The 16,023-nt window shown below is 37.8% G+C and overlaps 2 protein-coding genes across 3 annotated transcripts in view; one reads left to right on the top strand and one right to left on the bottom strand.

Moving 5' to 3' along the window:
• LOC145253822 (uncharacterized) overlaps positions 1–16,023 on the top strand; it is a 35,025-nt gene that overhangs the window by 14,673 nt on the left and 4,329 nt on the right. The window lies entirely within an intron of this gene.
• LOC145253789 (ribosome production factor 1-like) lies at positions 196–1,345 on the bottom strand. The gene has a single exon (XM_080112965.1). It carries the CDS (start codon positions 1,281–1,283, stop codon positions 318–320), a length of 966 nt encoding a protein of 321 aa, XP_079969091.1. The 5' UTR covers positions 1,284–1,345; the 3' UTR covers positions 196–317.

Genomic DNA, 16,023 nt, shown 5'->3' with positions numbered 1-16,023 from the left:
TTTAATTGACCCCCCCCCCCCAACCTAAAATGCACAAGTGTTAAAATAGAAGTTAAGATGCTTGTTTACATTGATGATTATTTTTCATAATTTTTGGAAATTATGCTCATTTCATCGTAAATACGTAATAATGTTTTCATCTGAAATGCGTTGGTTTAAAAGATCACCAATGTAAACAAACGCTAGTTACAAAACATTAAACAACAATCGTAGATTTACGTAGTAGTTATTATAATAATAATAATAATAATAATAATAATAATAATAATAATAATAATAATAATATACTTTTTATACACTTCATTTTTTTTTTTTTTTTACAAGAAAAATTTTCGCCTGCTAGTCTCCATTTCGTGTCTTTTGTGCACCCATTCGTATTCTCCGTATTTCGAGTCAAATGTTCCTTTTTGAAGTGACCGCATTTTCAAGGTAAACCTTGGGCCGAGTTCTTTAAGTCCAACTTTCTTTTCATTACGAAAAATGTACCTGTGATGTCGGAAAAATATAAAGTCTCTCTGGTTGTGGAAAGTAATAACCCGCCTACCATGAAATTGAGGATCAAGTGGGAACAAGGCACCCAACATACGTCCGACGCTGTGTCCAAGACGAGTGTTAAAGTTATTTAGAATCAATTCAGGTCGATGATCAGTCAAAGATCCGCATTTTCTGATCTCCGTGTGGAGTTTCACGTTACTTATTTTGAAATGAATGGTCGGTCCCTCCGGTAAATGACACAAGATCATCCCGTTGGGAGTTTTGTTGTTTTCGTTAACAATAATCAAGTCTGTGAAATCTTGCTTAATTGCTTGGGGGACAATCTTCTTAACGGGTAGATCTTTCCTGTAGTAATAGAATGCGTTTGGAATAACTTTTTTCAATTCTTGGCAAAACAGGTAGGTTCTCAATTTCGGACGATTTGAAGTCGTGATAAGTATCTTTGGAATTGTCTCTCTACGGAAGTGTGATGACATTTCGTCGATGGCCTCGTCCATTTCCACTTCCTCATCTTTTTCCTTGATCATCGTCTCGTCGAAAACACGTTGGTTTTCGATAGTTTTAGGCAGACCCTTCGGTGGAAGTTCTTGTCCCTTTTTTTTCATGGCCTTTAATTTCTTTCGCTTCTCGATTTCTTTTTTCTTCTTTTCCATCAACATTTTGTGGTACATCTTGGACCGCAAGATTTTATTCTTTACTCGTTTATAATTCGGGACTTTGCAAGAAAGCTTTTCATCATCACATTCCTTAACAGGGGGAAGAGATTCCGATTTATTTTCTTCCGCCATGTTGATTCCTTGCACACGTGCGACGTTGTAAAAAGAGAACCCTCAAACTAAGTTAGAAAATGAACTTAACTTTAACCGACACTCATTCGACTATTATATTACAGGGCCTTACACGAATGCACTCATTATTTTATTTTTATTTTTTAAATATTTCTTATAACAAAAGAAATATTCTTTTGACGATGTTTTTTAAAGAATAAATATATATTATAACAATATTATTACTTTTAAGGAAAAAAACAGAGGTTGAATGTTTGTTTTTTAGATTATTGAATATTGGTAAAAAATGTTATATTTTCATATTATTTATCTTTGGCATAAGATTGATTTGTAGAAGTAAATTTATTTATTTATTTATTGCAGGCATATATTTTAAAAATACACTCTAAAGAATAGATTCTGTTTTATCCTAAGATGGGCACTTTGTGTCTGAATGAATGTGGTAGGGACATCTTCAGAGAAGATCCTAACTAGGTGTATCAGAATTTTTGTAGGAATTTTTGACACCCCTACCACGAAACTGCAAATAAAATATAAAAAACTGGTAATTTCTCTTTTAAATAAACAATTTTCTTTATGGATTATACTTCCAAAATAAACTATTAAAGTTGTATAAAAAGTAATAGAAGTATTTTTTAAAAAATAGTAATGAAATTAATTGAATGTTACGAGTTCAGTATTTTTCAATTTTTACACTTTAAAAATTTATCAAAATTTTTCTATTGATTCTGTTTTTACGATATTTTCAGGGTCAATGTGAAATTTTATGCTCTTTCCAATAAATCGAATATAATATTTTAGACAAACGTTTTTTTTAATTCACGCCCCCCTCCCCATTTTCAAATGTCTATTAAAAAGTAAATAATTAATTTATGCACCAAAGTTTTATATATCACAAATTGAAGATAAAAGATCAATAAATAATATATTCAAATTTAAAATAAAAAAGTAGTGTTTTTTAGAAATTTACCTGTAAAGTCCGAAGTTTAAAACCTTTTTTTTAAAAAAAACACACGTTGTTTGTTTTTTTTTTTTGTTTTGTTTTTTTAATGAAACCTTGGTCCTTGCTCCTTTAATTAAAAAAAAATTAGGGCTTGAATTACATTTTTCGAGGAGTTATAAGCTTCGAAAGATAACGGGTCGAATTATTCAATAGTTTTCACGAAATTTCTGACACTGCTAGATCCTAACTTACCCTATATGTGCTTCCGGGTTGCTCTAGCTCACACTACTCCATTTATATTTACTCTCTATCGCCCCCACAACACCAGAGTTACTATCTTTAAAGATATATCTGAGAAAATTGCCCAAGTCCTAACTGCTTATCCTTCAGCTAACATTCATGTATGTGGAGACTTCAATGTTCACAATGTGGAATGGTTGACCCACTCAAACAAAACCGATGGTAAGGGGAGATTCTGTCATGATTTCTCCATTGCTTATGACCTCACTCAGATTGTTCACGAACCCACCCGTGTGCCCAATAATGATGGCCAGTATGCGAGTCTCCTAGACCTTTTTCTCACAACTTGCCCTGAACTATGTTCAGTTTCCGTTCTGTCTCCTCTTCGATCTTCCGACCACTCAGTTGTATCAGTTAAGATAAAATAATCTCCAGAATAAAAACTTGAATAAACATAGAACACCATCTTCCAACGTAGACCCCTACTACCAGGTCTCCTTCTCCAACATCAGGGGTCTACGTTCTAACCTTCCAGAGGTTGAAACCCAATTACAGGAGACGAAACCGAACATATTATTTCTAAGTGAAACTGGAATAGGGCCGACCACTTCCCTAGATGAGTTCATAATTAACGGATACTCTAACTTAACAGCTAAATCTGACCCCCAAGATCGCCATGGGCATGGAATATGTGCCTACATTAAGGATGGCTTCCCGTGTGGCAGGGATATCTCTAGAGAAGATCCTAATTTACCCTATATGTGCTTCAGGGTTGCACTTGCTAACACCACTGCATTTATATTTGCCCTCTATCGGCCCCACAACAGCGGAGTTACTATATTTAAGAGCATATCTGAGAAAATAGACCACATACTGTCTGCACATCCCTCGGTTAACATCCACATCTGTGGTGACTTCAACGTCCATAACATGGAATGGCTGACCCATTCAAATAAGACAGACGATGAGGGGAGGTTTTGTCATGATTTTGCCATTGCTTATGACTTCACTCAGATTGTTCGCGAACCCACCCGTGTGCCCGATACACCCGGTCAATATGCAAGCCTCCTAGACCTTTTTCTCTCAACTTCCCCTGAGCTATGTTCATGTTCCGTTCATTCTCCTCTAGGATCCTCCGACCACGCCATCGTATCAGTTAAGATAAAAACGAAATGTAAGAAGTCCCCAGACGTACCCCTCCACCGTACTGTATACCGATACTCTATGGCTGACTGGGATAGCTTCCGTACATTCATATCTGATTTACCTCTGCACTCCATGTTTAAAAAAGAAGTGTCCTCTATAGTATCAGATCTGACCGAATGGTTAATTGTAGGCATAGACCAATTCATACCATCTAAAATATTTGAACAAAAACCTAACAGCCAGCCATGGTTCTCCCCAGAATGTGCTGCTGCTCTCGCACACAGAAATCACTTTTTCCATAGCTACCAACGTAATAGATGCATTGAGACTAAAGCTGCTTTCAAGACTGCCAGCAACCACTGTAAAAGAGTAATAAAAAATGCAAGAGAGCTATATGCCCAGCTTGTTAAATCCAAGGTAGCTGATCAGCGGCTTGGTTCCCACCAGTTTTGGCAAATAACAAATAGGATCCTGAACAGAAGTGTGCGATCTATCCCAACCATTATCAATGGACCAGAGGTCATCTCGTCAGCGTCAGACAAAGCCAAACTATTTACAAAGAACTTTGCAGCTAATTCTACCCTATGCGACGAAGACCATCAACTCCCCATATTTCCTCCTATAACACAGAACAAGCTAGGTAACATACAAATATCCGTGCATGAGGTCGCCAAGCTAATCAAGAACCTTGATTCCAGTAAAGCAACTGGCCCTGATGGCATCCCAATTATAGTGTTAAAGAAGCTTCAAACAGAACTCGCTCCCATACTTACGAAATTATTTAAGCGCTGCCTTAAGAAGTGCTTTCCGACTCCCTGGAAGACCTCATCAGTTTGCCCTGTATTTAAGAATTCAGGTGATAAGTCATCTCCCTCTCAGTACAGACCTATAAGTCTCCTGTGTGTTATGAGTAAGTTGCTGGAATCCATATTAAATAGAGAAATAGTCAACCACCTCAGCAGAAACAACCTTCTTAGTGACACACAATATGGTTTTCGCTCTGCAAGATCTACCGCAGATGTGCTGACGGTTATATCTCACAAGATTAGTGAATCTCTTGACAAAGGCTTCCTTTCTAGGGCAATTGCTCTTGACATATCAAAGGCCTTCGACAAGGTATGGCATAAGGGTCTACTTCACAAGATTTCCAGCTACAGTATAACTGGAAATGTTTTCTCAATCATTAAATCATTTCTCTCCGATAGGCTTATAAGAGTAGTGGGCGATGGACAAAAATTGGAGGCCTGCAATATAAATGCTGGAGTCTCTCAGGGGTCAATCCTGGGCGCAACTCTCTTCCTGATCTACATCAATGACCTCCCTAAACACATACTTAAATCATTCGTTGACATCTATGCAGATGACACGACCATCTACGGCAACACATCAAAGGCTGTAAATGACAAAGTTCTCTCTGATTCTCTCTCCTCTGATCTCGAGCGCGTGATTCAGTGGGGGAAGACGTGGCTGGTTACCTTTAATGCATTCAAAACCAAACTCCTATCCTTACATCAGGCATCAATTGGGATGGATGGCTCTCGTCTGGGTGAGGCCCCGTGTTTTGACAAGCTTCTGGGTTTGACCTTTACTCCTGATCTGAAATGGAACACGTACATCAAGTCTGTTGCCAAGGTCGCTGGAAAGATGGTCGGATCCTTCTATCGCTCCAGAAGATATCTCACTACTGATGCAATTCTCTATCTATATAAAAGCCAAGTACATCCAAGGATGGAATACTGTTGCCATATCTGGGCAGGAGCAAAAACAGCCTATCCTGCCTTGACAGAGTACAAAATAGACTTTGTGGCTCAGTGGGGGATGCCCTTTTCTCTACCCTGCAACCTCTCTCCCACAGAAGAGACGTTGCGAGCCTATCCTTGTTTTATCGTTATTTCCACGGCAGGTGCTCGTCTGAACTCCAATCTCTGGTCCCCCCTCGCCAATCTTTCACGAAAAACACCCGTCTAGCTGAATTCACTGTGAAAAATTTCCCCCACTCTTTATCTGTGCCTAAATCAAAACGTGGATTCCATGAACAAAGCTTCTTTCTTAGAACTGCACGCCTGTGGAACTCTGTTCCGTCTGCCTGCTTCACCCCAGACTACAACTTCGATGTTTTCAAGTCCAACGTTAACAAATTCCTAATGAACCGCCCGCTTAAGTAAACACTTCATCAAATCTCCACACTAACGTAATGTACTTGCAATAACCCTTATTCCTGAGTGGCTTCCGGGCCTTGATAAATGGTGATCACTGTGTAAAAAAAAAAAAAAAAGAAGAAAAATGAAATGTAATAAGTCCTCAGACATACCTCTTCATCGTACAGTATATTGATACTCTATGGCTGACTGGGATAGCTTCCGTACATTTATATCGGATCTACCTCTGCGTTCAATGTTTAAAAAGGATGTGTCCTCTATAGTATCAGACCTGACGAAATGGTTAATTACAGGTATAGACCTTTTCATACCCTCGAAAAGGTTCCAGCAAAATCCTAACAGCCAGCCATGGTTCTCTCCAGAATGTGCTGCTGCCATTGCGCACAGAAATCACTTTTTCCACTGCTTCCAACGTAATAGATGTATGGAAACTAAAGCCGCTTTCAGGACTGCCAGCAACCATTGTAAGAAAGTAATAAAGAACGCAAGAGAATTGTATGCTCAGTCCGTCAACTCCAAAGTAATTGAGTAGCGGCTTGATTCCCACCAGTTTTGGCAAATAACAAACAGAATCCTGAACAGAAGTGTGTGCTCTATTCCAACTATCATCAATGGACCTGAGGTAATCTCGTCAGCATCAGACAAAGCCACACTCTTTGCCAAGAACTTTGCAGCTAATTCTACCCTTTGCGACCAAGGCCGCCAACCCCCAATATTTCCTCCTGTATCAGAAAACACTATGTGATATAGAAATATATGTACATGATGTTGCCAAGCTAATCAAAAACCTTGATTCCAGTAAAGCAAATGGCCCTGACGGTATTGCAATTGTCGTACTCAAAAAACTTCAACCAGAACTAGCGCCCATACTTACAAAACTGTTTAAACGTTGTCTTAAGGAGAATTGCTTCCCATCACCCTGGAAAACCTCATCAGAATGCCCTGTATTTAAGAATTCAGGTGATCGCTCATCCCCCTCTCAGTACAGGCCAATAATCTCCTGGGCGTCATGAGTAAGTTGCTGGAATCTGTGTTAAATAGAGAAGTAATCAACCATCTCAGCAAAAATAACCTTCTTAGTGACACACAATATGGTTTCCGTTCTGCAGATGTGCTAACAGTTATATCTCATAGGATCAACGAATCTCTCAACAGAGGCAACCTTTCAAGGGCAATTGCTCTTGACATATCAAAGGCCTTTGATAGGGTATGGCATAAAGATCTCCAGCTATGGTATAGCTGGAAATGACTTCTCAATTATGAATCATTTCTCCCTGATAGGTTCATAAGAGTAGTAGTTGATGGGCAAAAATCACAAGCTCACAGTATTAATGCTGGAGTCCGTCAGGGGTCCATCCTGGGCCCAACTCTTTTTCTGATCTACATTAATGATCTTCCAAATCACATCCTTACATCATTCGTAGACATTTTTGCTGATGACACTACCATCTATGGTAGCACATCTAAGACAGTAAACGACTAAGTTCTCTCCGATTCTCTCTCCTCTGATCTTATCACGTTGTACAATGGGGAAAGGAGTGGCTGGTTACTTTTAATGCATCTAAAACCAAGCTTCTATCTTTACATCATCAACGTTCTGATCCCCATCTGACATCAATTAATATGAATGGCTCTTGTCTTGGGGAGGCCTCTAGTTTTGACAAGCTTCTGAGCTTGACCTTTACTCCTGATCTTAAATGGAACACGTACATCAAATCTGTTGCCAAGGCTGCTGGAAAAATGGTCGGATCCTTCTATCGATCCAGTAGATATCTCACTGCTGATGCAATTCTCTATCTATATAAGAGCCAGGTACGTCCAAGGATGGAATACTGTTGCCACATCTGGGCAGGAGCTGCTAGAAAGGACTTGTCCTGTCTTGATAGTTCAAAATAGACTTTGTAGCCTCGTAGGAGATGTCCTTTTCTCTTCCCTGCACCCTCTATCTCACAGAAGAGATGTTGCAAGTTTGTCTCTGCTTTATCGTTATTTTCATGGAAAGTGATTGACTGAGCTCCAATCTATGGTCATCTCTCACCAAACTTTCATAAGAAACACTCGTCTAGCTGAAAACACTATCAATAATTCCCTCCCCCCACACTCTTTATCTGTGCCTAAACCTAAACGTAGATTCCATGAACAAAGCTTCTTTTTAAGAACTGCAGGCCTGTGGAATTGTCTTCTGTTTTTCTGCTTTTCAACTGACTGCAATATGGTTGTCTTCAAGTCCAATGTAAACAAGTTCTTGATGAGCCATTCTACTTGTTAACAAATTTACCGAATTTGCATTACTAACGATTAATTATTGTCCAACTTACTACTGTACACTCTGAACCCTTATCCTCGAGTTATCTCTGGGCCTTGATAAGTGGCTATGCCTATGTAAAAAAAAAAAAAAAAACCCTGGAGGGTTCTTTTAGTTTTCTCCCACAATAACTTAGACACCAGAGTCGGAAAGTGGGATTGAGAAGTCAGTGCCCCTACTGCAAAAAATACCTGGGTAGCCCAATCATATTTTCCCGGTGAGGGCGCCTCAGGCGATCAACAATAAACTAACCCCTTTTTAAAGAGAGAAGGCATGGCATAAGAGAGTGAACCTCCTAAAACAGCACAGGACTAAACTCCCACCACAAAATCAACAGGGATCGGATCATTACAGTTGACTTTGGGGGCCAAGGATAAAAATCCTTAGCCGAATCAAAAACTAAAGGATGTCTTCATACTCCACAAAAAATATTGAAATATATCTGCATAAAATGTGGAAAAATTAACCAAAAAGACGTGATTGTGCAATATTTTTTTTAATTTGTAACCAAAATTTTGTTTTAAAAAAAATTCATTCAGTGTTTTTTTTTTGTTTTTTTTTTTTTGATTTTTATTATTTTTCCATTTTTTTTATCATTGTCCACCACTAACAAAGCATATTGCCACTAAAACATAATGGGCTATTGTGATAGGAACCAGATTTATAAAAGGACAACCTGGACAGGTATTGTTCATACTGCATTTGAATTTCTATATGTTGGTACAGTTGGAGAAATAAGGAGCAGAAAGCAAATTCCAAAAGCAAATGGTTTCAGGAAAGAAGCTATCTAAGTAAAAAATCTTCCGGCATCCACGGACCTTTACAACAAAGGAGTGGAATTTTGCTACTTACATTGGAGGAGGGGTACAATACGATGCTACAACCTAGACACTCACCAAAAGATTGGAAAGAAAGCTAGCTGGTACGTACATCCATATGCTATGAACGAACAGTGTTAAATATATCTTGGCAAGATCATCCCACGAAGCAGCAAGTTTATGGCAACCTACCTGCAATATCTATTACCATCAGGGAGCAATGTCTACGATTTGTTGGTCACTGCCAGAGAAGCAAGTAAGAGCTGGTGAGAAATGTTTTGCTGTGGACTCTACGGCAAAAGTGCACAGACATAAGACGTCCTAGATCCATGTACATCCAGCAAATTGCACATGACACCAACCATGATCCTGAAGATCTGAGGCAGCTAATGGAAGAAATCTCGAGGGAGAGTTACATTGGTCCGGGCAAGTACAATAAGTTATTTGTAACACATTGTGTAGAAATATTTCTGATAGAACACAGGGATGCAACAATGTCGTGATGCAACAAGAGATGGAGTTTTGCAGACAGTGCAAGATCTATTAGGTTAGAAATTATCTTTTGCACCATGTTCAGGGAAGAGATTGGTGACTGAACAGGTTCAGATATACCAACAATACTCCATGCATGGGCAAATAATGGCTTTATGAAGATATATATAATATTGGAAGATGTAAGAAGTTTTCTGGACTGGTAGAGGAAGCCCAGCTTCTTTGCATCAAACTTGGCAGCATCTTCTATGAACCTATTACAATTTACGTTACTTGAGAATATCAGGCTGAAAAGTTTAAATGTACTCTCAAGAAAGATGCTATCAGCCATGATGATCAATGGTGGAAAAAGTTTTTATAGTTAAAGAAAAAGAGCTTCGTCTTAGTAGCATTAAATGTGGCCATCCATTTTTGGCTTCATTCTACTACAAACTTGAGGTAATTTTCCAAGAGTTCAACCATTGTGTTACTTATAGGGGCATGAAAGAATAAAGCATAAAGTCATCAGAAAATGCATCCATCTCAGATGCAATTGCATCAGGGAAGTTGTTTATGAAGATCAGGAATAATAAAGTACCTAGAATCGATCCTTGAGATACACTCACATTGGTGTGATGTTGTTTGGATGTCCAACCATCGAAGACAATCTGGATATTTGTTTTGGCTAAAAAGGATCTAATTATCTTTAATATTAATCTAATAATTAGTGATGGGACGATTCTAATATTTTTCCTGATTCAAATCCAATTACTGATTCCGATACAAGTACTGATTCCGATTCTTTATAAGTCTCTAAATATTTAACTATATAGTTGTATTTTTTCTCTGATTACTGTAAAAAAACACATGTTAAATGTGCAAATATTTTTGTAAACGTAAAAATACACTTGTGGGGGGAGGATCTATCAATTTTTGCTTCACTCGTGATTTAAAATCAATAAATATTTACTATTTTATCATTATTATCAGAATGGAAGATTTTGCTTTAAACAAAAGCAAATAAAAAGACAATTAAAAGAATTGTTTTGGCATCGGAAAACCGGTACAAATTTTTCCGATACCGATTCCCTCAAATATTCTGATTTTTCTGATTCCGATTAATCGTCCCAACACTACTAATAATACTGGATAAATTAATTTTTATGAGAAGATCTTCATGCCAGACCTTATCTAGTGTGCAGATTAGGATACCTGCAGTATAACAGAATAGGCTAAATTGTATTGTCGATCAGAGGAAAGTTTGCCATTTTTGAGATGATGAACTAATGCTAAATTTATTAATGATTCGAAGATATTAGTGAAGAACTGGAGGAGATTCATGAGACAATAACTGCTAATCAGTTCTTTCTCAGTTGTTGAAAACTATTTACCACAAAAGTAATTTTCCAACTATCAGGGAAGCAAGATTCAACAAGACATTTGTTACAGAGTTTGAAGAAATCAGAACATTTCTTTATTATTATAACAGGCATAAGATTTGGTCCACATGCCTTGGAGGTGTCCCAAGTATTTTTTTATGATAACCAAGACATGGGAAGGGGTGATAATTAGACTGTTTAGTGTAGTTTCCATTTGTAGTGGAAAATTTGGGAGGGAGTGGTTTGAAGAGTTCAAGATGGAGTTTAGGGCAAGTCGATGTTTTGGAAGCAACTTTATGGCAGTTACCATAAATTTTAACAACGTTTGAAAAAGGGTCACCATTTTGGTCAGTCCCCTTTTTGGGGCACCTCCAACATTAGAAAGAGAACAAGAGTGCTGAAAAAGAATGGTTGAGGAAAAGAAAACATCGGGTTATAATTAAGTGCGACGAGACTTTAGGATTGACGATGTTTTATAAAGGTTTCCAAGATATAGGGGTACAAGGAGGATGGTACATTTTTTTTTATAAAAGTCTTTACCCAGGGAAACTGGTTCGTCACGTGTTGATGCTTCTATCGTTCCCGCATGTCTGAGACAGATTTCTTTGTATCTCCCTCCAGGACAGTCCTCTATTCCGATTGGCTGAAACCTCTGGTGACGTTGAGAGAAGAAAGGAAGGGAAAAGTAGAAGAGTAGGGAGAAAGAGAGAAATAAGGGAAGCATACCGTAGCAGCATCAGAGTAGTAGTTCACTACAACTTCACGGTAGTTGGATAGTAGAGGAATTATTGATTGTCTATTATTTACCATACTATTATAGATTTTTTAAAAATAATTATGAGTTCCTCAAACGGTTGGGTCAGCTATCTTTTTCAAAGTAGGACTTTTTAATGAGATGTATGAAACAAATAAAAAAATGTTACTATTAAACTGCCTTGACTGGAGCAATTTAGGGAAAAGTAGAAGATTAGGGAGAAAGAGAGAAATAAGGGAAGCATACCATAGCAGCATCATAGTAATAGTTCACTACATGAGTCCCCCTCCAAATAACGGAGTTAAATACCCTCCACAGAATTATTAAATATGTATATTGGCTAAATCTGTTTAAAAATAAAAGTACTCATTTTTCTTTTTCCATGTTACAATTTTATCTTCAACTTTATCGGTATCGTCTGTCTTAATAAGTTTATCATTAGTAGTATCGTCATTTGTCTTCTCAGTCGGTCTACTTTTATTAGTACTAGTTGGTTCTATGTACGGCTTTAATCTATCTATTGATACGTGTGCATGAGTACCGTTGTTCATATCGATCTGATAATGCTTATCTGATCGAGTCAAAACTTTATAAGGACCTGAGTATGGTGCTTCTAATGGTTTCCTAACTCGATCAACTCTGAGCCATACTTTTTCACAGGAAGATAAACTTTTCGGTATTAATGTTTTGGGACTGTCATGGATATATCCTTTTCCGTTGTTGAGTACATCAATTTGGGACATCCATTCTCAAGCTATGTAAACTGTTGAAAATAGCTTGATGAAGCTCTTTTGAGATAAATGGTCTGGGGTACTTAGTTGAAGTATCGCATAGGACTGAGCCGACTTCGCTTGACACACAGTATTCTTTCAAATTAGAGTATGACTTTATTTCGTCATTACCTTTTTGTGCCTGGGCTATTTCAGCCAAATCGCATGCATCTATCTGCACAGCTAATGCAGGTCGAGACATGCAGTCTGCAACTATATTCTCAGCTCCTTTAATGTACTCCACGTTAGCAATATATTCGGCAAGCACTGATAAGTGTCGCTGTTGTCGATCTGACTTTGCTGGTGTCTGACTATAAAAGGCTCCGCATAATGGCTTATGATCAGTGAATAATGTCACGTGACGACCTTCTATGAGGTGGCAGAAATGTGTATCACTGAAAAATAAGCTGCTAGTAGCTCTCTGTCAAACGTGGAATACTTGGCTTGGGTTTGAGAAAATTTCTTGGAAAAGAAACCTATAGGTACTGATTTCTTATCTATCAACTGGTGTAATGCGGCACCAGCGACATATTGACTAGCATCTGTAATTAAGTGTTATTCTGTAACTGAAGACTGTGGATGAGCTAATGCCGTAATTTCTGATAATTTGCTTATTGTTTTCAAGGCGTTAGTTTCTTCCTCATTAAGCTTGGTCTTTGCTTCCGGATCCAACCTCATCCGTTTGGATAGTGGTAAAATTATGGATGCATAATTAGGGACTAATTTGCGGTAAAAACCTGTCATCCCCAGAAATCTACGTAAGCTTTTTGAGTCCTTAGGTATCGGAAAATTTTCAAACTCTTTGATTTTCTTTAAAGTAGGCAACAAGCCTTCTTTGCTTACATGAAAACCTAAGAACTTTAACTCTGGTACTCCGAATACACACTTATCTAAGGAAATCTTTAAATTGTTATCACTAAGGATCCTAAATACTCTATCTAAATCTTCCTTGTGCTGTTGCTCAATTTTGTTAAAAACTAGTATGTCATCTAAATATATAAATATGCAATTTAATTTTAAAAATATTTTATCCATAAAATGCTGAAATGTAGCCACAGCATTCTTTAAACCAAATGGCATGTAATTAAACTCAAACAAACCAAAAGGTGTCACTACTGCTGTCTTAGGCACGTCTTCAGGGTGTACCTTAATCTGTTGATATGCTGCAGTTAAACCTATTTTGGAAAAATATTGTTGATTAGCTGTGTGCAGAAGGAATTTATATTTGGTACCGGGTAGTGGTCTGTTTTGGTAATGCTATTTAACGCACGGAAATCACTGCATGCTCAATATGACCCATCCGGCTTCTTCACCAAGTGCAAAGGGGTTGCCCACTCGCTACTAGAAGACTGGATAACTCTGGTATTTAGTAACTTTTTAAATTTTGCCTGTGCTGTGTCTGTTTTGACCGGAAAGTTGTCTGGCTTTAGCAAAGACTGGTACATGGCTGCCTGTATCAATCCTGTGATACACTCCACCATAGTCTTTGTTTGTGTCGCTATGTGTTGAAAGCACATTATTATATTTACCTATTACTTCGGTAACATAATCCGCTAGGTCTATTTTGTTAATCACTACAGCATCGGTTCCCATTACTGCATTGACTGTAATTTCACACTCCGTTATGTTATCACGGATGGATCTATTTTTACAATCCACTATAATGTTAAATTTGTTTAAGAAGTCAAATCCTAAGAAAGGGTTAGTGACATCTGCGATCACGAAACTCCATTGAAAAGATCTTCTCAAACGGGGTATCTTAACTTCGAGGTTTGTCTGACCATAGCATTTTATGCTTTCACCGTTAGCGGTAGAGATATGAACAGGAGTTGGCTCCAGAGTAATCCATTTACTACGGAATGTGGTAAAATTGAAACACTGGCTCCTGTATCTATGATAAAATTGACTTTAGACTCTCCTATTTTAGCAGAAACTTCTAATAACGGCGGCACTACTGGAGCAAACGCAGTCCGCCTTTCTAGTTTTCCGAATCACTAGGGGCGGGAGAAGAAGGGTGCGAGTAAGGCAGAGTCTGTAAGCTACTCTTTCTCTTTGCCCACTTACACCATGGCTTACATGTACAAGCCTCCTCCGCGAAATATATATGGGCTCTACATATCTTCGGCCGCTGTTTCCTTCTAGATGGACATAGGCCGGCTAGAATGGTTTCACTTGACTGTCTGGTGGAAATATGGTCGTTTTTCCGAGCTCGACTCTCAACTGCCTGAAATACTAACATATTTTCTATTAATGGCATCAAGTTGTCGGATAGTCGACCCAACTCCGTTAACGGCATTTCAGTGTGGGCTGCTATTACTGGGGCGATTTGCTTCGGAAGTGCGTGTATGAATTTATGGCGCACTATCTTGTCACTTGCCCCTATTCTTTGGGCGACCATTACCATCTCCTGGAGATATAATGATGGACGATCAGCTAACGTAGTGGTCCTCGTCAACTTCTGGAGTTCAGATCTGGTCTTTTCATATGCAGATAACGCAGACTCCTTTAACTTCGCATAGTTTAGTGACTACAGAATTGCTGGTGGTATATTCGTTACCACGTCAGGCGGCAATGCACTGATAACCATATAGAACTTAGTATCATCGCTCGTAATGTGTCTGAGATGGAATTGAGCTTCTATTATCGAAAACCATCCCTCGACACTCGTCTCCATAAATTGTGGGGGGTTTATGCTAACCTGTTGTGCATTCATTATTATTATTACTAATTATTATTATTATTCCTATGATTATTATTAGTTACTATTATTTTTTTTTATTATTATTATTTATTTGTAGCTGCGACTAAAGGAAATGGCTGGGGTGTGATAAGCAAGAAGAGAGAAAAGAGAGAAGTTAATTTCAGCAGGTGCTTGGAGAAATAGCGTCAATTACATTTTTATATATATATATATATATATATATATATATATATATACATATAAATATATGTTTGTGTGAATATATAGTCAATGTTCTTAAAGAAAAAAACTGAGTTCGTTGATGCGCACACGTGTTCTAAAATTGACTTCACACACGTGCGTCTGGAAGGTTCTTTTTTTTGTGTGCGGGTGCGTGATCACACGTTCCAAAATTGGCTTCACACGCATGCGTCTGGAAGGTTCCTTTTTCTGTGTGCGGGTGTGTGTGTGTTTCAGAATGAAATTTGGGATTCTGTATTGATTCTTAAAGTCACTTTTTTGTTGTTACAGAATAGTTTTTAGACCAGATTTTATTTTAGGCATTTATCTGGTGAGAATCACGGAAAAAAAGTTTGTTTTTTGGGTTTTTTTTTTGTTTTTTTATTACTGCTTACTTTTCTTGTTTGTTTGTTTTGCCTTATTTAGCGTAAACTGTTTCACAAAAAATAGCAAAAACATATATATTATCGGCATTTCTTGGAAAGCAGATTTATATATACTTTTTTTTTTTTTGCAAGGTTCTACTGTAGTTTTAGAAAGGCTTTTTCTTCTTTTTCTTTTACTCTGTCATGTTCTCATCGTTTTCATTTATTTATTTTTTTTGTTCTTTGAAGATTGCGTGTATAGATGCACGTCGGGCATTCACCAAATTATGGCGGTTACCATAAATTTTAACAATGTTTGAAAAAGGGTCACCATTTTGGTCAGTCCCCTTTTTGGGGCACCTCCGACATTAGAGAGCGAACAAGAGTGCTGAAAAGGAATGGTTGGGGAAAAGAAAACATTGGGTTATAATTAAGTGTGACAAGACTTTAGGATTGATGATGTTTTATAA

The sequence above is a fragment of the Euprymna scolopes genome, chromosome 3, assembly GCF_053919585.1.
Source record: "Euprymna scolopes isolate OS-2025 chromosome 3, ASM5391958v1, whole genome shotgun sequence".
NCBI classification, from domain to species: domain Eukaryota; kingdom Metazoa; phylum Mollusca; class Cephalopoda; order Sepiida; family Sepiolidae; genus Euprymna; species Euprymna scolopes.
Note: the sequence above shows the minus strand (reverse complement) of the source record. Positions and strands in the feature narration are given on the sequence as shown.

Excerpts from the sequence above, each read along its gene's own strand:
- LOC145253789 (XM_080112965.1), bottom strand. The coding sequence starts at position 1,283 with ATGGCGGAAGAAAATAAATCGGAATCTCTTCCCCCTGTTAAGGAATGT.